This window comes from Pipistrellus kuhlii, unplaced genomic scaffold (genome assembly GCF_014108245.1).
Source record: "Pipistrellus kuhlii isolate mPipKuh1 unplaced genomic scaffold, mPipKuh1.p scaffold_m20_p_25, whole genome shotgun sequence".
Lineage (NCBI taxonomy): Eukaryota > Metazoa > Chordata > Mammalia > Chiroptera > Vespertilionidae > Pipistrellus > Pipistrellus kuhlii.
Window position 1 is genome coordinate 7,462,559 of NW_023425524.1, and position 24,870 is coordinate 7,487,428.

Genomic DNA, 24,870 nt, shown 5'->3' on the forward strand with positions numbered 1-24,870 from the left:
CGTTTTTGCATAAATGCTAAAGGCACGCTTTAAAATCAAGTGCCCGCTGAGTGTTGAAGTTATTCATTACATGTTCTTAGAGCTAATACCCTGTTTCCCCGAAAATAAGACAGTGTCTTCTATTCATTTTTGCTCCCAAAGATGCACTAGGTCTTATTTTCAGGGGATGTCTTATTTTTCCATGAAGAAGAATACGGTACACATTTATTGTTAAATGAAAATTAAGGAAATTTATTACCTGTATACGGTACAGTAGTACCGTAGTTGTCAACACAAACCAGACAAACTGTGAATCCTACAGTATCAAGAATGTACTCATTTATTCAGTGACAATCATGTCATCATCTTCTGGAACATCATCCTAACAATCCAATTCCTGAATTTCCTGGTGAGTTTCTTGTGACTCCATTTCTTTCAGAATCAGTGGACCAAATCTCTCATGTTTAGCCTGGGGGGGGGACCTTATATTCGGGGGGATGCCTTATATTTCACTCAGAAGGAAACCTGTAAGTAGGTCTTATTTTCGGAGGATGTCTTATTTTCGGGGAAACACGGTACCTTTTTAAAGTATGATACTTTGCAAAACACCGTGTAATATGAATCAAGAATTCTCGTGATCCGTCCGCACTGTGTTATGAAACCCTTCCCCCTCATCAGACACCGAAAAGAAGCATTTGAACAAATATCGTTATTCAATAAAATAAAAAAACAAAAAAAACTCTTTGCTCGTCTGGATTGGGAACTGCGTTTTGAAGTTACTCATTACATGTTCTGACGAGCTCATTGCTTTTTATTTATTTATTATTTATTTTAATGTATTTTATTGATATTTTTACAGAGAGGAGGAAGGGAGAGAGAGAGAGAGCTAGAAACATCGATGAGAGAGAAACATCGAACAGCTGCCTCTCGCACACCCACTACCGGGGATGTGCCCGCAACCAATGTACATGCCCTTGACCGGAATCGAACCTGGGACCTTTCAGTCCGCAGACCAATGCTCTACCCACTGAGCCACACCGGTTTCGGCAGCTCAAAGCTTTTTAAAGCCAGGAGCCTCAGAACAGGGAGCACGAGGATTCTCATGGTCCGTCCGCGACGTGTTGCAATGCCTATGGCACTCCAAGCCCCGTTTTCCAGGGCACATTCTGGGATTGATTGGGAAGATCGGTTGAGTGATTGGACGGGAATGGGGGGAGATACAAAGCAATGCCATCCCCAGCACCACCGAATTTTCCTTTCTCTGAGCTCTGAAGTCACATGCGCCGAATCGCTCACATGGAAGTAAAGACGGTGGTGCTATTTCTCAGTCCTCCCCACTGGCCAAGATTCCCCTGTTTAATTAGGAGGCGAGTCCTCTGTGATCGCCAACCAACAGTGACTCACAGTTTGTGTACAAATAAGAAATGGAAAGGTAAGAAAAGCAAACACAGCTGAAACCGGTTTGGCTCAGCGGATAGAGCGTCGGCCTGCCGACTGAAGGGTCCCGGGTTCGATTCCGGTCAAAGGGCATGTACCTTGGTTGCGGGCACATCCTCAGTAGGGGGTGTGCAAGAAGTGGCTGATCGATGATCCTTTCTCATCAAGGTTTCTAACTCTGTCCCTCTCTCTTCCTCTCTGTAAAAAATCAATAAAAAAAATATATTATAAAAAAAAGAAAAGAAAAGCAAACACAACCGCGAGCGCCTCTCTCTGCAGGAGGAAGCCAAACTCTTCCTGCCTGCTCCTCGGGGTGGGGGTGGGGAATGTGGGGGGGGGGGTGAGCTCGGAGTTAATGGAGCTCCCACAGGCTCCTGCCCTCCCCTGCCACCGGCTTAATCCTCTCCTTCTGCCCCAGGCCAGAGGCGCCCCATCCCCCGCGGGGCCCCAGCCAGATGCTTTGCCCAGTCCATGCCAGCCCCAAGTGGGCCGCCCCCCAGCACAGCACGAGCCCTCCCAGGGCAGCAGGACTAGGCTGGCCAAGCGTGTACCCCCCTCCCTCTGCCCCCCACCCGGAGGTTAGGACCAGCAGGGACCTAAGCTGGCACTGGGCAGGTCTCTCCTAGTGCGACCCAGGCCAGGGGTGCCTGTTCCCCACTGGGGGGAGGGGGGCAGGAGCAGGGGCCAGTGCGTGGGGGCTCGGGGAGCTCAGTGCCCCCCCTGTACGGGGTGGACCTCCCGGAGGTCTGGCTGTGCTGGGTGGGCTCTTTGGACCAGCTGAGCATGCACTGCAGGCCCCAGCTCCGGGAGTTCACAGACTCTGAGACAAAGCCCTCCATGGCAGGCAGCCTGGAGGGTGGCCAGGGGGCAGCTACAGGTTGGTAGGCTGCGGTTCTCTCCTGGTTGGCGGTTTTTCTGGGATGAGCCCTTAAGGGGCCCTCCCTCCCCTGCATGCGGGTCAGGGGCTGGGACAGCTCAGTGACCTGCCCCGTCGGCTATCCTCAAAACGTGAGGACAGCTGAAACCGGTGTGGCTCAGTGGATAGAGCGTCGGTCTGCGGACTGAAGGGTCCCGGGTTTGATCCCAGTCAAGGACATGTACCTGAGTTTTGGGCATATCCCCAGTAGGGGGTGTACAGGAGGCAGCTGATGGATGTTTCTCTCTCATCGATGTTTCTAGCTCTCTCTCTCTCCCTCTTCTTCTCTGTAAAAAAATCAATAAAATATATTTAAAAGAAAGAAAGGAAGGGCGGCTTTCTGCTCTGCGGGGAGCATGGACCCCCTTGTCTGTCCAGACGGAGAACCACTGAGCTTCCCGGCCATCCTGGGACGGTGCCCACCGGGCTGCCCCCTCTGCCCGGCCTCCAGGCGGCCTGGCCGGTGCGGACACGGCTGGGTCTGCCGGGAGCACCCACAGGTGACCGCTGACAGAGACAGGCTGGGCTTTCTTCACCCCAAAGCCATCGCGCTGTCTGTTCTCTGTCACCCTCCTCCAGGCCCGGGGTGCCCTGCGCCGCAGGGGGCACCCCGTCTGCTTTGCTGCTTCCACAGAAGAGAGGAGGGAGGTCTGGAAGCCTCTGCCCCACGGCGGCACAGAGCCCGCAGGATGGGCCTGCCCTGCGGCCGGAGCCGCTAGGAACCAGTGGAACCCCCACTTCTGGCCGGGAGGGTGCCATCCTGCTGCCCCCACTGCTGCCGCGGGGGACCCCCCTTTTACCGGATGACTCATCGCTCTGAGCAGAACCCTTTGGCCTCCGGTTTCATTTCTGAGTCCCTCTGCTCTGCTCAGCACCATCGGCCTCCTCCAGTTACCGTGGCAACCGGCAGATGGGGTTCTTTGACAGGGTCAGCGGGAGGCTGCCTGGGAGCCGGGGGAGGGGGGCTCCAGGAGAAGCTTGGGGCGCCCACAGTGCCCACAGGAGCGGCTCTCAGACTTGCCTTAGAACCTGGTTAAGGGGGTGCCAGCGTGCTTGCGGGAATCCGCTACCCGCTCTGTGCCCGGCTCGCTCTTACCCGGTGACACCCCTGTGGCCGTTTGGCCCCCCAAGATGGCCAAGCAGGAAGGGGAGCCTGGCAACCTCCAGGGCCACGCCCCCAGGTTTTATTTTGTTAATTTATTTTATTTTTATTTTTAAAATCTATTTTATTGATTTTTTACAGAGAGGAAGGGAGATAGAGAGCTAGAAACGTCGATGACAGAGAAACATCGACCAGCCACCTCTTGCACACCCCCTACCGGGGATGTGCCCACAACCAAGGTACATGCTCCCGATCGGAATCGAACCTGGGACCTTTCAGTCCGCAGGCCGACGCTCTATCCACTGAGCCAAACGGGTTTCGGCTATTTTATTGATTTTTCACAGAGAGGAAGAGAGAAGGATAGAGAGTTAGAAACATGGATGAGAGAGAATCATCGACCAGCTGCCTCCTGCACACCCCCCACTGGGGATGTGCCCGCAACCAAGGTACATGCCCCTGACAGGAATCGAACCCACTGAGCCACACCGGTTTCGGCCCCTCGTGTTTGGACCCTGAGAGCAGTGGGAGGCCGCAGAGGGACAGGCTGGGCCTGCAGGCACCTCGCCTCGCACACCGGGCGTTCCCACACTTCCCGCCTTCTCTGAAGACCGGGGGCTCTCACTGCAAACAGCACTCATCGAAACGAAGCCATCTTCTCACCGGAAAGGGGGCTCCATAGGCGTGACAGCTCAGGGCAGGAGAGCTGTTCTGGAGGGAGAAAAAGGACAGTGTCAGGTCAGCAGACAGAGCGGGAACTCAGGAGGTCAGAGGCAGGTGTTCTATCAACGTCAGCCACTCGAGTGGATAATAGATTGGTTACATGGCAGCATCTTTTATTTTTTATTTATTTTATTTTATTTTTTAATTAAGTTATTATCTGTGTACATATCTTACCATTGCCCCCCCCCACTCCCATACATGCCCTCCCTCCCCAGAGTTTTGCATCCATTGGTTATGCTGATATGCAGGCGTACACGTCCTTCAGTGGATCTCTTATCTCCCCCATATCTCCCTCCCTTCCAGCTGTAATCTGACAGACTGTTTGCTGCTTTACCATCTCTGTATCTATCTTTTGGTTCATCAGTGTATAATGTTCTTTGTTATCCATGAATGAGTGAGGTCATGTGGTGTTTCTCTTTCATTGACTGGCTTATTTCACTCAGCATGATATTCTCCAATTCCATCCAGGTTGCTGCCAATGATAAGAATTCCTTCTTTTTTTATGGCAGCATCGTATTCCATTGTGTAGACATACCATGGTTTTCTGATCCAATCATCTGCTGACGGGCACCTAGGCTCATGGCAGCGTCTTCATCACCAGGAAATAGACACAGATATCTAGGAGGAAAGCCAATGGTTATGCGACTTCCTGCCAAACGGGTCAGAAAAGAGATACGAATGCGTGCCTCTGAAAGCACATACATGGGGAGGGAGGGAGGTGGCTCGCCAGATAGATGGATAGAGAGAGAACAAATGATATATCTGTGAGGGTCGCTGAAGGGGCAAAGAATCATAAATCTATTGTCACATCTGCGAGCAGAAGGGCTGAGGCCAAAATGGCCCGGGGGCGGGCAGGGCAGGGGGGGCGGGAGCTGGGGTGTCTGTGGAGGTCGCCGGACAGGTGCAGGCGGGGCCAGGTGTAGGCGGCTCCTGGCAGCTGACGGCTGTTTGTTGGTCCCGAGACCCATAATGAGAATCACAGGGCGATGGCCGGGAGGGGCTGTGCTCTCCGAGACTCTGCTTTGGCTTTAAGAAAGCTGGTTCCAGGTCCCTGAGGCCAAGGCCACGGGGCCCCTAGGTCCTTCAGAGTCTGCGATTCTCAGCAGGTCCCCGCCCATCTGCCCCTGCTGCTTCGTGTGCCAGGCTCCTTTCCCCGGTGCCCGGCCCGCCCAGGGTGCCAGGAGCTCAGCCCTGGCCAGGCCGTGCTCGCCCTTTAAGATAACCAGGTAGCCACGCAGGTGCATCCCCACCTGCAGGGGGTGGAGCCCTGGCTCATTTCCGCTCCCCCCTGAAACTCTGTGTTCAGCCGTCGGTCTGTGGCAGAGCCTCGGACCCGGTCAGAGGCTCCAGGCGCTGCCGCCGAGGGCGCGGTGGCCTGGGGAGCCGCCAGCCCCGGTCCCCCCACGCCCACGCCGGTCCTGGGGCTCCGGCCCCCGTGTCTGCATCCTCCCGGGTCCGCGTCCCCGGCCACGCCAGCCTGGAGGCCAGGTGAGTATGGTTTCCACCCCCAGGGGTCCTCACCCTGGTCAGTACCAGCCTGCGAACCGAGACTGTGAGTGTTCAGAAGCTTCGGTAGCAATTAATGCAAACAGCGTTGTTGTTGGCCTTCACGAAACGCAGGCAGCGTGGAGTGGAAGTTAAAAAAAGAACAAAAACAGCCAAAACCGGTGTGGCTCAGTGGATAGAGCGTCGGCCTGCAGACTCCAGGGTCCCAGGTTTGATTCTGGTCAAGGGCATGTACCTGGGTTGTGGGCACATCCCCAGTACATGAGGCAGCTGATCGATGTTTCTAGCTCTCTATCCCTCTCTCTTCCTCTCTGTAAAAAAAAAAAAAAAATCAATAAAATATATTAAAAAACAAACAAACAAACAAACAAAAGACAACCCAGACGGATTCCCTTCCCTGAGCAGGGTCAAGGCCGTCTGGGGGCTTCCTCCTCCACACACCCCCAGCCTCAGAGAACGGCCCTGTGTCCGCGTTTCCCAGGAGCTTGGCCAGCGTCCTGCCGGACAATGGCCTTGCCTGAGACTCCTAGCCCAGTGGTCGGCAAACTCCTTAGTCCACAGAGCCAAATACCAACAGGACAACGATTGGAGAGCCACATTTTTTACACTTAAACTCCTTCTAACGCCACTTCTTCAACATAGACTCGCCCAGGCCGCGGTGTTTTGTGGAAGAGCCACCTTCAAGGGGCCAAAGAGCCGCATGTGGCTCGAGAGCCGTGGTTGGCCGACCACGGTCCTGTGGGACAGGAGTCGTGTCTCTTTTAAAAGGACCTTGAAATGTTGCAGACAGACTGGATTTGGAGTCAGGAGGCGCGAGTCCTAGTCCTAGGTTTTTGACCAAAGGCTGTGTGACTCTGGGAAAGTCCCTTGTGGTCTCTGGGCCCAGGTTCACCGTCACCAACGGGTGAATGGCCCCCGAGGGACCTCTCGGCTCTCACAGGGCTTGATCCTTTGAAGGGAAGAGCAGGGGTCTCTCCCCAACCCTACCCCCGCCAGGCCCTTCCTGTTCTCCCACAGGCAGCCAGGGCTGGTTGGAAATTGGAGAAGGAAAATTAAAGGGGCAGCACAGGAACTTCAGTTCTCTTCTTTGGAAATGTAAATCCTCGCCCGACCCCAATAGCTCAGTTGGCTGAGCGTGGTCCCATGTCCCCAAAGGTTGCTAGTTCGATTCCAGGTCAGGGCACACACCTGGGTTTGATCCCCAGTCCGGGAGCATTAGAAAGGTACCGAGTTAATTTCTCTCTCTCTCCCTCCCCCTCCCTCCCTCCCTCCCTCCCCCTCCCCCTCCCTCCCTCCCTCCCTCCCTCTCTCCCAAAACAACTGGGAGACCTAAGTCCGGGAGCATTAGAAAGGTACTGAGTTAATTTCTTTCTCTCTCTCTCTCTCTCTCTCTCTCCTCTCTCTCTCCCCTCCCCTCCCTCCCTCCCTCCCTCCCCCTCCCCCCTCCCTCCCTCCCTCCCCCCCCCCCTCCTCTCCCTTTCTCCCAAAACAACTGGGAGACCTAAGCAGATCATTAGCCAAAGAAATAAATCTTTAAAAAAAAAAAAAGCCAAAACCGGTGTGGCTCAGTGGATAGAGCGTCGGTCTGCGGACTGAAGGGTCCCAGGTTCGATTTGGGTCAAGGGCATGTACATTGGTTGCGAGCACATCCCCAGGAGGGGGTGTGTAAGAGGCAGCTGGTTGATGTTTCTCTCTCATCGCTGTTTCTAGCTCTCTATCCCTCTCCCTTCCTCTCTATAAACAATCAATACAATATATTAAAATATATTAATATATTAAAATATATTTTTAAAAGGACTGTAAATTCTCCCTGAATTGTATGATGCTTAGAGTGAAGGATCTATTGAAATCATGACTGAACAGGGTGGATTGGGCGAAGGAAACGCAACCGGCCAACCAGCCATTGTAGATGCCTGCTTCTCTAAGCCAGGCTGACAGGCTGGACTGTGAGCCAGGGTCAGAAGCTCACGCTGCCGCCGCCGCCTCCTCCTCCTCCTCTTCCTCCTCCTCCTCCTCCTCCTCCTCCTCCTCCTCCTCCTCCTCCTCCTCCTTCTTCTAATATATATTTTATTGAATTTTTACAGAGAGGAAGGAGAGGGATAGTTAGAAACATCAATGAGAGAGAAACATCCATCAGCTGCCTCTTGCACACCCCCTACTGGGGATGTGCCTGCAACCAAGGTACATGCCCTTGACCGAAATGAGATCCAGAACCCTTCAGTCCTCAGACCGACGCTCTATCCACTGAGCCACACCGGTTTCAGCGCTCATGCCTTCTTCCTGCTGGTTCTGTGGGACCCCCTGAGCCAGGTGGGGTTCTGTAAGACGCAGCAGCCTCTCTCAAGTACTGGGACCGAGTACACAACTCAGAATCCATGCGGCTTGCTCGCCAACATCCATTACCGGGAGCGGCAATTAGAGTAATTGGGCTTTCAGACGGCTGTCTGGACGGCCGAGGTGTGTGGTGGCGGCGAGAGAGCTGTCGGTGCTCGAAGGCAGGGACGGTGGCCATTGCTGTCAAGTCGGGGGACTGAAGTTTGCAGCTGACAGAGAGCCTAGTGCTCCTCCAGCCCGGAGCCTGGCAAGTGTGCTCTCTCCAGGGTCAGGTGACAGATATGTGGGCCCCGCGGCCCGATGGTCCCCGCCGCAGCCTCTCGGCTCAGTGCAGACGCCGTCACGGGCGACTCGAGCGAGCAGAGCTGTGTCCCAGGGACGTTTATGGAGGGAGACTGAGGGTTGAGTTTCTTAGCCCAGTGGTCGGCAAACTCATCAGTCCACAGAGACAAATATCAACAGCACAACGACTGACATTTCTTTTTGAGAGACACATTCTTTATACTTAAACTTCTAACGCCACTTCTTCGACCTAGACTCGCCCAGGCCGTGGTGCTTTGTGGAAGAGCCACACTCAAGGGGCCAAAGAGCCACGTGTGGCTTGTGAGTCGCAGTATGCCGATCAAGGTCTTAGACCATTCACGTCCCAAATATTCTTTCCTTTTCTTCAATCAGTGGAAAAAGGTAGAAACCATTCTTGTTTTTTCATAATTTATTTTATTTAATCCTCACCAGAAGATATTTTTCCATTGATTTTTACAAAATATATTTTATTGATTTTTTTACAGAGAGGAAGGGAGAGAGATAGAGAGAAACATCGATGAGAGAGAAACATTGATCAGCTGCCTCCTGCACACCCCCTACTGGGGATGTGCCCGCAACCAAGGCACATGCCCTTGACCGGAATTGAACCTGGGACCTTTCAGTCTGCAGGCTAACGCTCTATCCACTGAGCTAACTGGTTAGGTCTCCATTGATTTTTTTTTTTTTTTTTTTTGAGAGAATGGAAGAGAGAGAAAGGCAGAAACATCAATGTGAGAGAAACACATGGATTGGTTACTTCCTTCTAGAGCTCCAACCGAGGTACACGCCCTTGACTGGAATCCAACCCGGGACCCTTTGGTCTGCCAGCCGATGCGCTATCCACTGAGCCAACCCGGCCAGAGGGTAAAAACCATTCTTAACTCGCAGACGGAACAGAAGCAGGCCGTGGGTGTGACATGTGCAGACCCCAGCTCCAGCGTGTCCTCTCCTTGCACACGGGAGGGAACGGATTCGAGATGGTCACCCGGTGTCACCGGGACTTCAGAGCCCCCTGGAGCATTCTCCTGTGGGCCCCGGGCTGTTGTGATGGTCACAGTTGGAGCCACACAAATCCTTCTTCCCCAGGAGGCCTCCATCTGGGGGGTGTGGTTGGGGTTATGAGTTACAGAGACCCCGTGGCTGTGAACTTGAGAGTTCATCAGAATCACCCCGGGGCTCACTCAGTGCTCCGCCCCGAAGTTCCGGCGGCAGGATCTGGAGGCCTTCTTGTCTCGGTTTTAGAAACGGGGAACCGCCAAAGCTGGTGTGGCTCAGTGGATAGAGCGTCCGCCTGCGGACTGAAAGGTCCCGGGTTCGATTCCGGTCAAGGGCATGTACCTTGGTTGCGGGCACATCCCCAGTGGGGAGTGTGCAGGAGGCAGCTGATGGATGTTTCTCTCACATCAGTGTTTCTAACTCTCTATCCTTCTCCCTTCCTCTCTGTAAAAAATCAATAAAATATATTTAAAAAAATAAATAAAAGAATGGGCCACTGAGAGGTTCGGAAGATACAGGGGCCAGGTCTGCTGAGCCCAAAGCTGAGCGGAGTGGCTGGAGAGGGAGGAGACTCTGGGTCACGGTGACCTGGGTGGTCCCCGCCATGTGAGAGGGACCTGGGGGGGGGGGGTGCCACGTGGCTCGGTGAGCCCCCCATTCCTGTTGCCTGTGCTTGGGAAAATGACTCATTTCTCTGGGCCTGCTTTTCTCCTGCGGGAAATGACGGGGCTGGCAAAGATGCAGATGATGCCTGCTGTTCAGTATTGTTAGGAGGCTTAAATCAGTTCATGAATGTAAAATGCTTACAACGCCGAAACCGGTTTGGCTCAGGGGGTAAAGCGTCGGTCTGCAGACTGAGAGGTCCCGGGTTCCATTCCGGTCAAGGGCATGTACCTGGGTTGCGGGCGCATCCCCAGTGGGAAGTGTGCAAGAGGCAGCTGATCGATGACTCTCTCTCATCAATGTTTCTACCTCTCTATCTCTCTCCCTTCCTCTCTGTAAAAAATCTATAAAATATATTTTAGAAAGTAAAATGCTTTCGACGCCCCTTGCCCCGAGCAAGTGCTGGGTAAATGCTAGAGCCTGCTCCTGGGAATAGCGCAGTGGTCGGCAAACTGTGGCTCTCGAGCCACAGGAGGCTCTTTGGCCCCTTGAGTGTGGCTCTTCCCCAAAATACCACATACCCTTATTACATTAATAACAATGTACCTATCTCTATAGTTTAAAAAATTTTGTCTCCCCAAAGAAATTTCAATCATCGTCCTGTTGGTATCTGGCTCTGTGGACTCATGAGTTTGCCGACCACTGGGCTAGGGGACTGAGTGCGTGTTTTACAGTCAAAGTATCTGCACCTTTTCACTCCACATGTTGTTGGGAAAATGGCCTTCCCATCCATAAGGAGCCTCAGCGGGGGGAGCTGGCCTGAGCACTGGGGGAACATGGCTCAGCACGGGGAGAGAAAGCCTTCCTGTGGCCACAGTGACCACAGGGAGGCACTCCGGTCTGAAACCATCTCAGGACAAAAGGCATTTTACTACCACCCTCCCCCCCAAAACAACAGTGTATATGCCAGCAGCAGACTGCAGGAAGCTCAACGTACGTCTGAGGGCCCTGGCCGGGCACCTCAGCGGGTTGGAGTGCCATCCTGTTTACCAAGGGGGTGAGTTCCCCGTAGCCGGGGTGCACAGCGGTGAGAGTGTTGGCCCCCTGGACGGCAGGGTCGCAGGTTCGATTCCAGTCACAGGAATGTACCTGGGTTGCAGGCTCTCAATGCCCAGCCCCGGGCAGGGAGCCTGTGGGAGGCAGCCAATCCATGTGTCTCTCTTTCATCGATGTTTCTCTCGGTCTCCGCCCCTCCCTTCCACTCCCTAAGGGCCAATGGAAAAAATATCCTAGGGTGAGGACTAACAACAACAACAACATATCTTTGGGTGAGGATGTACGTGTGTGTGTGTGTGTGTGTGTGTGTGTGTACACACCAGTGGCCCTGTGCACGAATCTGTGCCTGAGTAGCTGGCTGCCCCACCCTCCTGCTGTTCGGTTGTTATGTGGAGGTGTCCCAGGCCAATTTGCATATCGCCTTATTCTAAGTATAGATAAGTACGTACCCTGTTTCCCCGAAAATAAGACAGTGTCTTATATTAATTTTTGCTCCCAAAGATGCGCTAGGTCTTATTTTCAGGGGATGTCTTATTTTTCCATGAAGAAGAATACGGTACACATTTATTGTGAAATGAAAATAAAGGAAATTTATTACCTGTAAACTGTGAATCCTACAGTATCAGGAATGTACTCGTTTATTCAATGACAACCCATGTCATCATCTTCTGGAACATCATCATCACAATCCAATTCCTGAATTTCCTGGTGAATTTCTTGTGACTCCATTTCTTTCAGAATCAGTGGACCAAATCTCTCATGTTTAGCCTGGGGGAGGGGGGCCTTATTTTCGGGGGAGATGCCTTATATTTCACTCAGAAGGAAACCTGTAAGTAGGTCTTATTTTCGGAGGATGTCTTATTTTCGGGGAAACACGGTATATGTATATGTGTGTATACATATTTGTGTATATTTTGTGTACACATATCCATATTAATGAGGACCCTGGCCGCCGCTGGGGCCCAGGGGGTGCACATGTCTGGCCCGGAGACAGATCCGCGGGGCGTGGCCCCCGCAGTGCGGGTACCCGGCTCACAGTGTTCACTTGGTGATGGCGCCTCATAACTGAGTACACACTGCATATATTTGGTATGCATCACATACAACACGAAAGAAATGTATGTGTATTCACTGGCTTTCACAGTATTCATCGCAAACGCGTGTCTGCGGATAGGACCGGAGCTGGCTGCGTGCGCCGCGGCTTCTGTTTTGCATGAGCGGCTTTCCCCGCCTGCCCGCCCGGCTCGCAGTCGCCTGCTGCCACCCCGCTTGCTCCGTCTCCTCTCGGGTTTTGCGCCTTTAAAACCGCGTTGGCTCTGATGGCACCTGCAGGGTGTGCGGGGCCGATCGCGTTGGACCGGCACGGAGGCCCGGCCCTGCACGCACACCGGGGCCTTTCCGGGCATCCGCATCCCGGGCTTAAGCACAGCTGGTTGCCACGGAGACCGCTGCCCTGCAGGCCGGTGACTCCCGGGGAGCTGGGCCCCAGGATGGGCGAGGCTGCTCTGCTCCCCCGGACTCCCCGGTCCTGCCCGGGTGTGCGCCTCGGGGCCGGTGCCCCAGCCTGGGGTGCAGGGGGCTCAGACGTGCCCTGTCCCGGGGACTGGCCGGCAGGCACAGGTGCTTCCTGGGTGGGGGTGGCCTCAGCACCCCTGGGCACCCCGGGGCCTCTGGGGAAGGGGGATACCTGCCTTCTGCAGGGATGAGAGACGGGTCTTGGGAGAGAAGGGCCCCTGGGGATTGTGCTGGGAAACCCGATTATTCCTCCTCCTTCCAGGGCGTTGGGGGGGGCGGGCGGGGCAGATGGCCTTCCCACAGCCTCAGCCAGGCTTCAGCAGGGAACGTTCTGTGTCCACCCAGGAGCAGGGGGAGGGGACGGGGAAGAGGGGCTCTGTGCCCCCCTCCCCCCGGGGATGGGGGGGCCGGTCTGACTGCGGCCCAGGCTGGGGGCGAGGAGCTGCCGCAGACACGAAGGAGGGACTGAGCTGGCCTGTGGTCCTTCTATAAGAAACATTTTTTTTAACAAATTATTATCTGTGTACATGTCTTACCATTGCCCCCCCTCCCGTACATGCCCTCCCTCCCCAGAGTTTTGCGTCCATTGGTTATGCTTATGTGCATGTATACACGTCCTTCAGTTGATCTCTTATCTCCCCCAGATCTCCCTCCCCTCCCCGCTGTAATCTGACAGTCTGCTTGTTGCTTTACTGTCTCAATATCTTTTCATCAGTTTATAATGTTCCTTATTATCCATAAATGAGTGAGGTCATGTGGTGTTTCTCTTTCATTGACTGGCTCATTTCACTCAGCATGATGTTCTCCAATTCCATCCCGGCTGCTGCAAATGATGAGAATTCCTTCTTTTTCATGGCAGCATCGTATTCCATTGTGTAGACGTACCATGGTTTTTTGATCCAATCATCTGCTATTGATGAGCGTATGACGTGTGTCCCCTTTTCCCCATTGACGTCTACCAGCCCCCCTTCCCCGCGTCTGTGTCTGGGTTATGCACAGATGCACACATGTTCTCTGTGCTCTCTCCCCGCCCCCTCCCTCTGAGGTTCCCGTCTGCTCCCTGTGCCCATGTCTGCGGGTGTGTTTGGCTCATCAGCTTACGGTGTCCGTTGGGTTGCACACAGGAGTGAGATCATGAGATGCTCGTCTTTCTCTGACGGGCTTGTTTGGCTCAGGGTCAGGCTCCTGTCCCCGGCCTCACTCTCCTCCTCCAGGGCTGGGGAGAGGAGGCCGGTGGGCGGGACCAGCCCAGGCCCGGACCCTGGGCCTGGGGCTGTGTGAGCATGCGCTGTGTCCATTCCTCGGGAGAGTGCAGGGAGGGGGGCTGACTGAGGGTCTGAGGGCGCCTGCTCGCCCCAAGGCCCAGCCCGTCCTGGGGTGAGCCGGACAAGGGTCTCAGGGTCTGGGGCGTGCTCACCGCCTCCTGCTCCGTGTTACAGGGGGGCAGTGGGGGCAGCGGGCTGTGCACGGATGAGCCCGGGGGAGCCCAGCCTGTGAGTGCGGCAGTGACGTCCGTGTCCTTTTCCCGCTGGGCTCTGAGCCCCGGAGGCCTCCTCCCTGGGAGACGGCTCCGATGAATGTCCAGTGGCGCCAGGGCATGTGTTTCAATAGGGCACCCCAAGTGGGCGCCCCTTCAGTTCTGGACACAGGGGTGGGGGGTGGGGTGGGGGCTGGATTCTGCTCAGAGCCCCCAGGAAGGCCCGGTGTCTGCAGAACAGGCTTTGGGGTCTTTGCCTCAGTGTTGGACACGGAGGCAAGAGCTTGAAATGGGTCCCGAGCTTTCAAAACCCCGTGTGTGCTCATGTATATGTGCATGTGCACGCATGCTGCCTGTGTGTGTGTGCGTGTGCATGTGTGCATGTGTGCGTGTGCATGTGTGTGCATGTGTGCATGTGTGCGTGTGCGTGTGTGTGCGTGTGTGTGTGTGTGAAAAGACAAGCTGATGTCACGTGGGTGCTCTTAGCCGCTGCGGACTGTCAGAGACGTGGGGGCAGCCAGGTCTTCAGAGTGGGGTGCTGGCTCCCTGTCCCATCTGAACCCCCGCCTCTGGCCCGGCTGCGCTGAGCCGGATAGGAAACGTCGGTGGAGAGGGGCACACCGTGGGGGTGCAGGGCGAGCCTGGAGCAGGCGCCGGCGGCAGGGGACGGATTTAGGGTCTTTAAGACTCTGGTCAGCGAGGTGCCGCGTGAGGGACTGGGTGCTGAGCAATGGGCACCCTGAGCCCATGTCCCCTCCTTGCCGCTGCCCAGAGGCTGGTGTCTGCCCTGGGGGGGGGGGGGGGGGTAGTGTCCAGCTGCCCGTGGAGGCAGGCCGGCCCTGGCCTTTGACCTCGGGTGTAAGGTGCCCACTCTTCTCATCCGCCTTCCTGTGTGCTCCTGTGCTGAGGGCTGCTGGTGGCCTTTCACATGTGGACCGTCCCCTCCATGACCGCGTGCTCTCCCGGGCCCCTCCGGCTGGGCCTCCCCCATCAGGGCCCCTCAGACCCTCAGGGCTCAGGGCCATGTCTGACTCACTGGTCTCTCCGTCTGTCCGTCTGTCCAGGCTGCAGCAGCTGGACCAGCACAGCCAGGCCACCGCCCAGCAACTGGTGCAGCTGCTGAGCAAGCAGAACGCGCTCCTGCAGGAGAGGCAGAGCCTGTCTGAGGAGGTGGAGCGGCTGAGAGCCCAGGTAACGCACACCCCGCGCTGGGGGGTGTTCTGGGGGGCGGGGGGGCTGGGAGCCCAGGGAACGCACACCCCGCGCTGGGGGGTGTTGGGGGGGGGGGGGCTCAGAGCCCAGGTAACGCACACCCCGCGCTGGGGGGTGTTCTGGGGAGGGGGGGCCTCAGAGCCCAGGGAACGCACACCCCGCGCTGGGGGGTGTTCTGGGGGGGTGGGGGCTGAGAGCCCAGGTAACGCACACCCCGCGCTGGGGGGTGTTCTGGGGGGGGGGGGCTGAGAGCCCAGGTAACGCACACCCCGCGCTGGGGGGTGTTCTGGGGGGCGTTCTGGGGGGCAGAGGGCTGAGAGCCCAGGTAACGCACACCCCGCGCTGGGGGGTGTTCTGGGGGCGTTCTGGGGGGGTGGGGGCTGAGAGCCCAGGTAACGCACACCCCGCGCTGGGGGGTGTTCTGGGGGGTGTTCTGGGGGGCAGAGGGCTGAGAGCCCAGGTAACGCACACCCTGCGCTGGGGGGTGTTCTGGGGGGGGGGGGGACTGAGACTCCAGGGACACGCACACCCCGCGCTGGGGGGTGTTCTGGGGGGGGGGGGGGGACTGAGACTCCAGGGAACGCACACCCCGCGCTGGGGGGTGTTCTGGGGGGGGGGGGGGGGACTGAGACTCCAGGGAACGCACACCCCGCGCTGGGGGGTGTTCTGGGGGGGGGGGGGGAGGGCTGAGAGCCCAGGGAACGCACACCCCGCGCTGGGGGGTGTTCTGGGGGAGGTGGCTGGGAGCCCAGGAACGCACACCCCGCGCTGGGGGGTGTTCGGGGGGGGGGGGGGGAGGGCTGAGAGCCCAGGGAACGCACACCCCGCGCTGGGGGGTGTTCTGGGGGGAGGGGGGGCTCAGAGCCCAGGGAACGCACACCCCGCGCTGGGGGGTGTTCTGGGGGGGGGGGGGAGACAGATTCCAGGGACACGCACACCCTGCGCTGGGAGGTCCTCAGGGGGGCTGAGACCCCGGGGACACATGCACACCATGCGCTGGCAGGGGAACGGGGTCCCTCAGGGCCCTGAGACCCCTGGTACCCTGCACACTCCTCCGTGTGTGTGTATGTGTGTGTACGTATATATATGTGGGGGGGGGGGGGTGTCTTCAGGATGGTCTGCACGTGGCTCTTTGTCTCGTTCCCAATTCACAGCTGCGTTTCATCAGTGATAACACTGATCCTGAAGGCTGTGCTGGCACATGGGGGACACAGGGACATGTGGGGGGCACACTGGGGGACACAGGAACACGTGGGGGGCACAGGCCCGGCCTCTCTAGGGAGCTGAAGCTGTGCAGGAGCCTAGGCCCAGAATGCAGGAGCCACACTACATGCTGACTGTGGGTGTGTTTGATCCAGGCAGGCACCTCTGCCAGGGCTGCGGGGGGCGGGGCAGAGACTGCAGGAGGCGGGGCCAGGGCTCCGGGGGCGGGGCCAGTGCTGCAGGAGGCGGGGCCAGGGCTGCAGGAGGCGGGGCCAGGGAGTCAGCTGTGAAGGACCCTGGAGGTGGTTAGTGCACAGCCGGACTGGATGAGGAAATAGGGGGTGCACCTGGTGAGGGGAGTCACTGTGAGTGAAATGCACAAATCTTGTCCTAAGTTACCTGACTATTGAGCTAAAATTTTGGGGGATGCATGGGTTATAAAAGCCCCTGTATAGCCTTTTTAAAAATCCTCCCACAAGGATATTTTCCCATTGATTTCTAGAGAGAGAAGGAGGGAGGGAGGGAGGGAGGGAAGGAAACATCGACATGAGAGGCACATCGGTTGGTTGCCTCCTGCGGGGCCCTGACCAGGGAATCGAACCCACGCCCCCTCGGTCCTCAGGCCGCCGCTCCAGCCACGGAGCCAAAACAGCCAGGCAAAGCCATTTTTAAACAAACACAAGCTTTACTGAAGAATCAAAGATGCAGAAAAAGAATTTACCTGCTTCCTGTGTCCCCAACAGAGAAAGAACGGAGGAGTCAGTGGCACCATGCCCGACAGCAAAGGGAGTGAGGAGTGGATGCCAGCGGAGGCTGGCACGGGACAGGTGGGACTCCCTTTGCTCTGCAGCGTGGAGTAGCGGCTCCATTTTACAGATGGGGAAACTGAGGCTCACACAGGCACAGCCAGCCAGCAGGGACACTGCCTGGAGCCTGAGTCTGAGTCCGCAGTCCAGGTCCCCTGTTGGGCTGGACCGGGACTCGCTAGGAGAAGGGAAGGAGGGGGAGGAGGAGGAGGAGGAGGAGGGAAGTGGGTGCAGGCGATCTGGGAGCCCAGCACAAACCCTTTTGTCTGAACCGCCGCTCTCTGTCCCAGAGGCTGGGCTCTCTGCCTCCAGCAGTTTGCAAGGATCCTGGGGTGACCACGTGGCCTCGGCCTGCAGTCAGGGGTGCGCCCAGGGGCCCTGAGTCCCCGGGGGACGTCACACACCCATGCCGGCGTGATTCATGGAAAAACGCATCTGGAAAGAGAGAGGAGGAGAAATTGTCTCTCATCGTCCTTTCAAAAGGACCGTGTGTGTCTGGGATTCCCTATCCTCTCAGGGGTCTTCCCGCTCGGCCCACCAGATCCCCCTGCAAAGGACTCATTGTTCCCCACAGAGTGACCCCCACGCCCACCCAGCACCCTGCCAGCCCCTGACCTGAGCCTGGGCACCAGGACACACCAGGACTCCTCCCCCCGCCCGCCCCCCCGCCTGCGCACCCCGGTGCACCCCTGAGGCTGTGCCCAGGGCAAGGCGAGGGCGCTGCTCCGAGCCGAGCCACACCGCCCTCCACCGTCAGCTGAGATGCCGGTGAAGAAGCACACGCCGTCCTGCCAGGCGGCTCAATGGTTAGAGCACCATCCCAAACACCAGAAGGTTGGGGGTTCCAGTCCTGGTCAGGGACACACCTAGGTTCCAGGTCCCATCCCCAGTTGGGGCATGTAGGGGACACATCTGAACCATGTTTCTCTTTCACATTGGTGTTTCCTTCTCTCCCCCTTCCTCTCTCAAATCAGTAAGACAGCCTGGCCGGCGTGGCTCAGTGGCGGAGCGTCAGACTACGGTCCAGGAGGTCAGGGTTCGATTCCCGGTCAGGGCACAGGCCCGGGTTGCAGGCTCAGTCCCCAATGTGGGGCGTGCAGGGGGCAGTGGATCCATGAGTCTCTCTCTTCATTGATGTTTCTCTCTCTCCCTCTTTCCCCTCCTCTCTGACATCAATAAGAATATATTTAAAAAATCCTAGGTGAGGGTAAAAAAAACAAGAAGGACGCAGAGACAGAATCCAGGGCATCGCCTCAGCCCAGGAACCTGCGTTTTCACACCCCGCCTGGGTCACCGGTTGAGGGCACAGGTTGAGGGACCTCTGAGGTGTCTACAGGCTCAGAGAACAGAATGCTGCCAGACTGAGCAAGCCTGATGTCTCATGTAGCCTCAGTCTCCCCATCTGCACAGTGGGTGCCAGCCCAGCCCAGCTCCCAGGGGAGCTGAACTGTACCCAGCAGGCAGCGGGAATGTCGGGGTTTCCTTCCCGCTCTCCTCCCCAGGGGAGCCGGGAAGGCACAGGCCTGCGGGACCAGCAGCAAGGGGACATCACCGCTGCACCCCGGGCCTCAGAGCCGGCTCGGCCCCTCTTCCTGCTGGAGCCGGGCTGGCTGAGCCCGGCTGGCGGTGGCCAAGGGCAGGGCCCCGGGTCTGCAGGCAGGTGACTAGGCTCCGGGCCGGTGTGGGCAACAACGGGGTCCGGGCTGCCCGTCACTGCCTGAGCCGGGTCAGCAGGCAGGGCTGCGTCCTCGGTGGGCGCTGGTCTGATAGTGCGGGCAGCGTGGGGGAGCAGCAGGTCACCCACAGAAGCCTGCGCCCCTCCCGCCATAAGGGGTCAGACAGAGATTGTGTGGGGAAGTAGCAGAGGGATAGGGATGGGTGCAGAGTGGGCGGTTACAGGCCGGCCTGGGGGTGTGCAGGGCCGGGCTCCGGGGTCTGCAGCAGGCGGTCATGGGGAGGAGGGCCCATTCCCAGGAGAGTCCCCAGCTCCCAGGGGCAGCTCCCGGCCAGCAGGAGGCGCCTCTGTGACAGAACGCAGCTCGGGTAGCCAGGCGCGGTCATGAGGGAGTCCCCAGTTTCCTGCAAGCAGGGCTGGCCCCCGTGGCCTCCCTCCGCCCCTGACAGAGGGACCAGGCGCGGGCATGGGGGAGTCCCCGGCCGCTCAAGCTGCCCAAGATTGTGGGGCCTCTTTGTCTCCGTTCTGGGCCACACATGGTCACATGGGTTTGCCCTCCAACCCCACCTCTGCCTGCCCGCAGCTCTCAGATCCCAGCCTGGGCCATCGGAGCCCGGAAACCTGATCGCTGCCGAATTAAATACCAAGAGAAAAAACCCAAACCTCAGAAATCCTCAGGAAAGCACACGGGTATGAGCATCCTGGTTCTGCTCCGGCCCAGCCGGCCGGCCTCCGAAGGGGCCTGCAGACGCACGTGTGACATGGGGCCCTCAGACGCACATGTGACATGGGTAAGGTGACCAGACGTCCCACTTTTGGCGGGACAGTCCCAATTTTTAACAATTTGTCCCATTTCCCTCGGCGTTTTAAAAAAAAGTCCAAAAGATTTAAAAGATTCTTTCCAAAAATCGGGGCTTTTTAAAACGACGCGGGACAAATTGTTAGAAAGCGGGACGTCTGGTCCCCTTAGCCATGGGCGCTCAGACAGGGGCACGGCCAGGGGAGGGCTGCTGGCACTCGCCACCGGCATGGTGCCCAGGGGAGGCCGGGACCCAGGCCTGCACGCTGTCTGCTGAGGAGCCCAAGGCCTGCTCGCCCTTGGCCGTGCAGTGAACTTGAACCCTGAGCCCCTGGCCGCCCGGACCAGCCTGGCTCGCCCCACAGCCTGGCTCGCCCCACAGCCACGTCTCAGGGCCCTGAGAATCCTCGCGGCTAAAAGGCGCCCCTCAGGCACTGTCACTCACGGGGGCCCAGCCGCCTGCCTGGCCCAGGGCGGAGCAGGGGGCATGTCCCCTCCTGCGGGGTCCCCGGGCCTGTGCCTGCGGCTGCTCTGGGGGCCCCTCCAGCTGGGGGAGGAGAGAAGGAAGCCGGCATTTCTTTGGCCTGCTGTGCCCAGTTCCTTCCTGACCGTCTCTGTCCGCCTCGCACCCATCAGAGGGGGGCGCGGGGGTGCTGACCATGCAGCTGCTCTGGGCAGGGTCACCCCCCGATGTGTCCCCATAAAGCGGGTAACAGAGCTTGGGGCTGGCCTGTGGCCTCCGACAGGAAGCGGCCAGCCTGGGGAAAGGCTTCTATTGTCAGTCGCTCCCGCTGAGTTCTGGGATGGGCACTCCGGCCTGGCGCAGGGGGCTGGGCAGAGGCCTGGCTGGGCCTCAGTGGCGCTGTTTGGCCCTGCGGGTTCCCAGGCCCTGCACCTCACTCAGCTGTGGGTGAGCCAGGCTGGTCCGAGCGGCTGCCCGGGGCTGCCCGGAGCCCAGGCCCTCTGGACTCGCCCCCGGAGGGCGCTGACGGGAGACACTGGCCTGGTGAAGCGCCTGCCTCTCAGGGTGGAGGGGCTTCTGGGAAAGGGCTTTGAGCAGAAACGGGTGTGAGTCAGTGGATAGAGCGTCCTGTCTTTGGACTGAAAGGTCGCAGGTTCGATTCCGGTCAAGGGCATGTACCTTGGTTGCGGGCACATCCCCAGTGGGCGGAGTGCAGGAGGCAGCTGGTCGCTCTCTCTCTCTCTCTCATCAATGTTTCTAGCTCTCTATCCCTCTTCCTTCCTCTCTGTAAAAAAAAAAAACAGTAAAAAAGAAAATAAGCCCTAACCAGTTTGGCTCAGTGGGTAGAGCGTCAGCCTGCAGACTCAAGGGTCCCAGGTTCGATTCCGGTCAAGGGCATGTACCTTGGTTGCGGGCACATCCCCAGTGGGCGGAGTGCAGGAGGCAGCTGATGGATGTTTCTCTCCCATCGATGTTTCTAACTTTCTATCCCTCTCCCTTCCTCTCTGTAAAAAAAAACGATAAAATATATATTTAAAAATATATATATAAAGAAAAGGCCACGAGATGCCCTCCTGGAGGAACAGGAGGAACCCAGCCTGGCGCCGACCGCTCCGCCTGGCGTCTGGGGAGGGGGCGCTGGCGTCCGGGAGGAGCCTGGGCCCCGGAGCTGGGGCGGCGAGGCCTGACAGCGGGGAGCCGGTCAGGGGTGTGTGGCTCTGACCGCTGTCCGAGGCGGTGCCCGCTGGCAGGGACGGGGGACTCGGGGGGGGGAGAGGGACAGCTGAGCGCCGGAAAGTCCACCCGGCGGCCGGCTCCCACCTCGGGGTTGTTTTAGATTTTTAATTTCTATGTTTTCATTGGTTTTCCAGAGAGGAAGGGGGAGATAGAAACGTCGCTGATCGGAGAGAACCGCTGATCCGCTGCCTCCTGCAAGCCCCGCACTGGAGACTGAGCCTGGCACCCGGGGGCGTGCCCTGACCGGGAATCGAGCCGAGACCTCCTGGCTCACAGGGGGCGGTTAACCACTGGGCCGCCCAGCCGCAGGGCCATACCAGCTTGTTTGTTCACGCACTCACGTGGTGGTGGACGTGGCTCTGGCCGATCTGCCGCCGGGGAGGGTTCCCTCAGTCCCTCCCCAGGTGCCCGTGACTCATCCACTGGCCCCACACCTCTCCCAGCGTTCTTGGCAGCGAATTCCAGTTCTAATTTGATTTAAACGTGTGCACGCGGACCCAACAGCCATATGTGATTAAACTCAACGTCATGGACAGGATCTCCTTGCACCAAAGGACTCACCAACAGAGACCAGAGCTGGGCGGGCAGCAGGCCGGTGTGTGACCTGGAGCGAAGGGAAGGGACAGCTCGCTGGGACCCGGAGGTGTCGCACGTTTGCAGGGTCTTCCCCGCACCCCGGGGGCCCCCGCACCCAGGGGCCCCCCAGGAGGTGAGCTCCCTGCCAGGCCGACGGCGCCCGGAGCCACCAGCAAACACACCGAACCGGGAGTTTCCGGAAGGCGTGCCAACGCGACGAAAACAAACAACTGATTCCCACCAAATTGTTGTGTCTTTGTTTCCCCCCACCCCGGATTCTCACCCGGATTGTCAGCCTCGAAAATAAACACCGATCCATTCCCAGAAAAATATTTTTCCAATAAAAACCCACTCTGCGAAAGTTCGCCCTGGTTCCTTCAAAACTGTGTGCGAGACACTGTCAACCGGAGCGGCTTCCCTGATCTGTTCAACACGCCGAGCATATGCAGCTCAAATGCCACCGATGACACGCGACCCCCGCGAGGGGCTCCTCACAGGGGGCCCGGGACCCCCGACACCTCCTACTCTGTCCCCCCGGGACCCCCAACACCCCCTGCCCTGTCCCCCCCGAGACCCCCACTTCCTACTCTGTCCCCCCGGAACCCCCGACACCCCCTGCCCTGTCCCCCCCGGGACCCCCAACACCCCCTGCCCTGCCCCCTCCGAGACCCCCACATCCTACTCTGTCCCCCCGGGACCCCCGACACCCCCTGCCCTGTCCCCCCGACACCCCCTGCCCTGTCCCCCCGAGACCCCCAATACCCCCTGCCCTGTCCCCCTGGGACCCCCAACACCTCCTACTCTGTCCCCCCGGGACCCCCGACACCCCCTGCCCTGTCCCCTCCGAGACCCCCAACACCCCCTACTCTGTCCCCCTGGAACCCCCAACACCTCCTGGCCTGTCCCCCCGACACCCCCTGCCCTGTCCCCCCGGGACCCCCAACACCCCCTACTCTGTCCCCCCGGGACCCCCAACACCTCCTGGCCTGTCCCCTCGGGACCCCCGACACCCCCTGCCCTGTCCCCCCTGGGACCCTCGACACCCCTACCCTGTCCCCCCGGGACCCCCAACACCCCCTGCCCTGTCCCTCTGACACCCCCTGCCCTGTCCCCCCGACACCCCCGACGCCCCCTGCCCTGCCCCCCCCGGGACCCTCGACACCCCTGCCCTGTCCCCCGGGACCCACAGGCCACAGCCCCCCCCCCCCCAGCTGTCAGCCCGCGTGTCCTTGTTTGGAAAGACTCACCCGGCTGCTCTGGGTTCCCTGTCCTAGCCCAGGGGTCGGCAAACTCATCCGTCCACAGAGCCAAACACCAACAGCACAAGGCCTGACATTTCTCTGGAGAGCCCCATGGTTTAACTTAAACTTCTCCTAAGGCCGCTTCTTCAACACGGCCTCGCCCAGGCCGTGGCGTTTTGTGGAAGAGCCGCCCTCCAGGGGCCAGAGAGCCGCCTGTGGCTCGGGAGCCGCAGTTTGCTGACCCTGGTCCTAGAGCTCATGGGAGAGGAGAGACGGAATCTCGTCTCGCTCCGGGGGAGACTTGCATTTCGCAGCGTACACCCGCCATCGCGACCCTAAAGGGAGCTAAATATTTGAGTGCAATTAGACAAGTGAACAAAACACTGAATATTGCATGCGGCGCCGGGAGCAGGGGCTCCTGCCTGTAAAAGGCTGCGGCTCCGGCACAGCAACCCCAAATGTCAGGGCAGCTGCCGCCGGCGCCTCCCGCTCCGCAGCCAGGGCGCCGGCTGGGGTGGCACTGTCTGTCCCCGGAACCCTCTGCCTCTGTTTACCTTCCAGGCAGAGGGCGGGGACTCCCGGGACCCCGAGTCTCAGAGGGAAGCCCGTTAGGGAGCTCCTGGGGGATGCCAGCCCCTGGGGCCGCGCGGCCTCTGACCCCTCCCTCCTGGGTGTGAGTCCCCCGCCTCCCCTCATCCCGCCCCAAGATGCTGTTCCCAGGAGCCAAGGAGTCAGGCCCTCACTGCCCCCACCCTCCACACAGGCCCCCCACCCGTCCAGGGCCCTCCTGGCTCCCCAGCTTCCCCTTCCAGCCCAGCTGGCCCACCATTGGCCGGCTCCCGGGCAGCGATGGGAGGATGAGGAGCTGGGCCTGGTGACCTTGCCCTGACCTCCTGTCCCTGCAGCTGCAACAGCCGCTTCCAGGAAAGGCTGTGCCCAGCCAGGGGGGAGGACCAGCGGGAGGGGTGAGGGCCCAGCGGGAGGGGGGAGGACCAGCGGGAGGGCGGAGGGCCCAGTGAGAGGGGTGAGGGCTCAGCAGGAGGGGGGAGGACCGGCGGGAGGGGGGAGGACCCAGCGGGAGGGGTGAGGACCCAGTGGGAAGGGGGAGGACCGGCGGGAGGGGGGAGGTCCGGCGGGAGGGGGGAGGACCAGAGGGAGGGGGGAGGACCAGCGGGAGGGGGGAGGACCAGCGGGAGGGGGGAGGGCCCAGCCAGAGTTTGGGTCACTTGCCTGTTGGGGGAGGAGGGGAGCCAAGACCGCACTGACCCGGAGGCACACCCTGTGCCCCAGGGGAGCACTGGGGTCAGAGGTCAGGCTCACCAGAGGCCGCCTTGCAGAGCTGCATAGAGGACTGGCCGGCTAGTGCTGCCCAATCCCGGGCCTGTTCGTTCCACGTGGCCTGTGGGTCTGTCCCTGACCGAGTCCCACAAAGGCAGACCCGGCTGCTCAGGCTTCGCTCCGCTGCTCAGAACAGCATCCAAGAGCCCAACTCTGAGGTCTGGGTCCAGCACACACCCGCCCCCCCACCCCATTCAAGTCTCAGCTCCTCCCCATTCAGACCAACCTTTCAGCTCCCATTTTACTCAGTTTCTGGTTTAAAACGAATGACCAATGGAGACAAATATGTGATACCTTAATCAATAAAGAAATTAAAAAGCATAAAAAATAAAACAAACAACCCAAACGGCCTCCCTTCACAAGGGGGCCCATTCCAG

General features: G+C 58.8%; 1 protein-coding gene across 3 annotated transcripts in view; it reads left to right on the forward strand.

Moving 5' to 3' along the window:
• Positions 1-24,870, forward strand: part of SDCCAG8 (SHH signaling and ciliogenesis regulator SDCCAG8) — a 188,166-nt gene that overhangs the window by 157,998 nt on the left and 5,298 nt on the right. For 2 of the 3 annotated variants that reach the window (XR_006742625.1, XM_036453530.2), the window contains one exon: positions 15,009-15,135. Coding sequence is in view for 2 of the 3 variants with exons in the window: in XM_036453530.2 (XP_036309423.1) it covers positions 15,009-15,135 (127 nt within the window). In the remaining variant the exon portion in view is untranslated. Of the gene's footprint in view, positions 1-15,008; positions 15,136-21,472; positions 22,348-24,870 lie in introns of those variants that run through there. The other variant, XM_045587127.1, reaches the window with a different exon arrangement.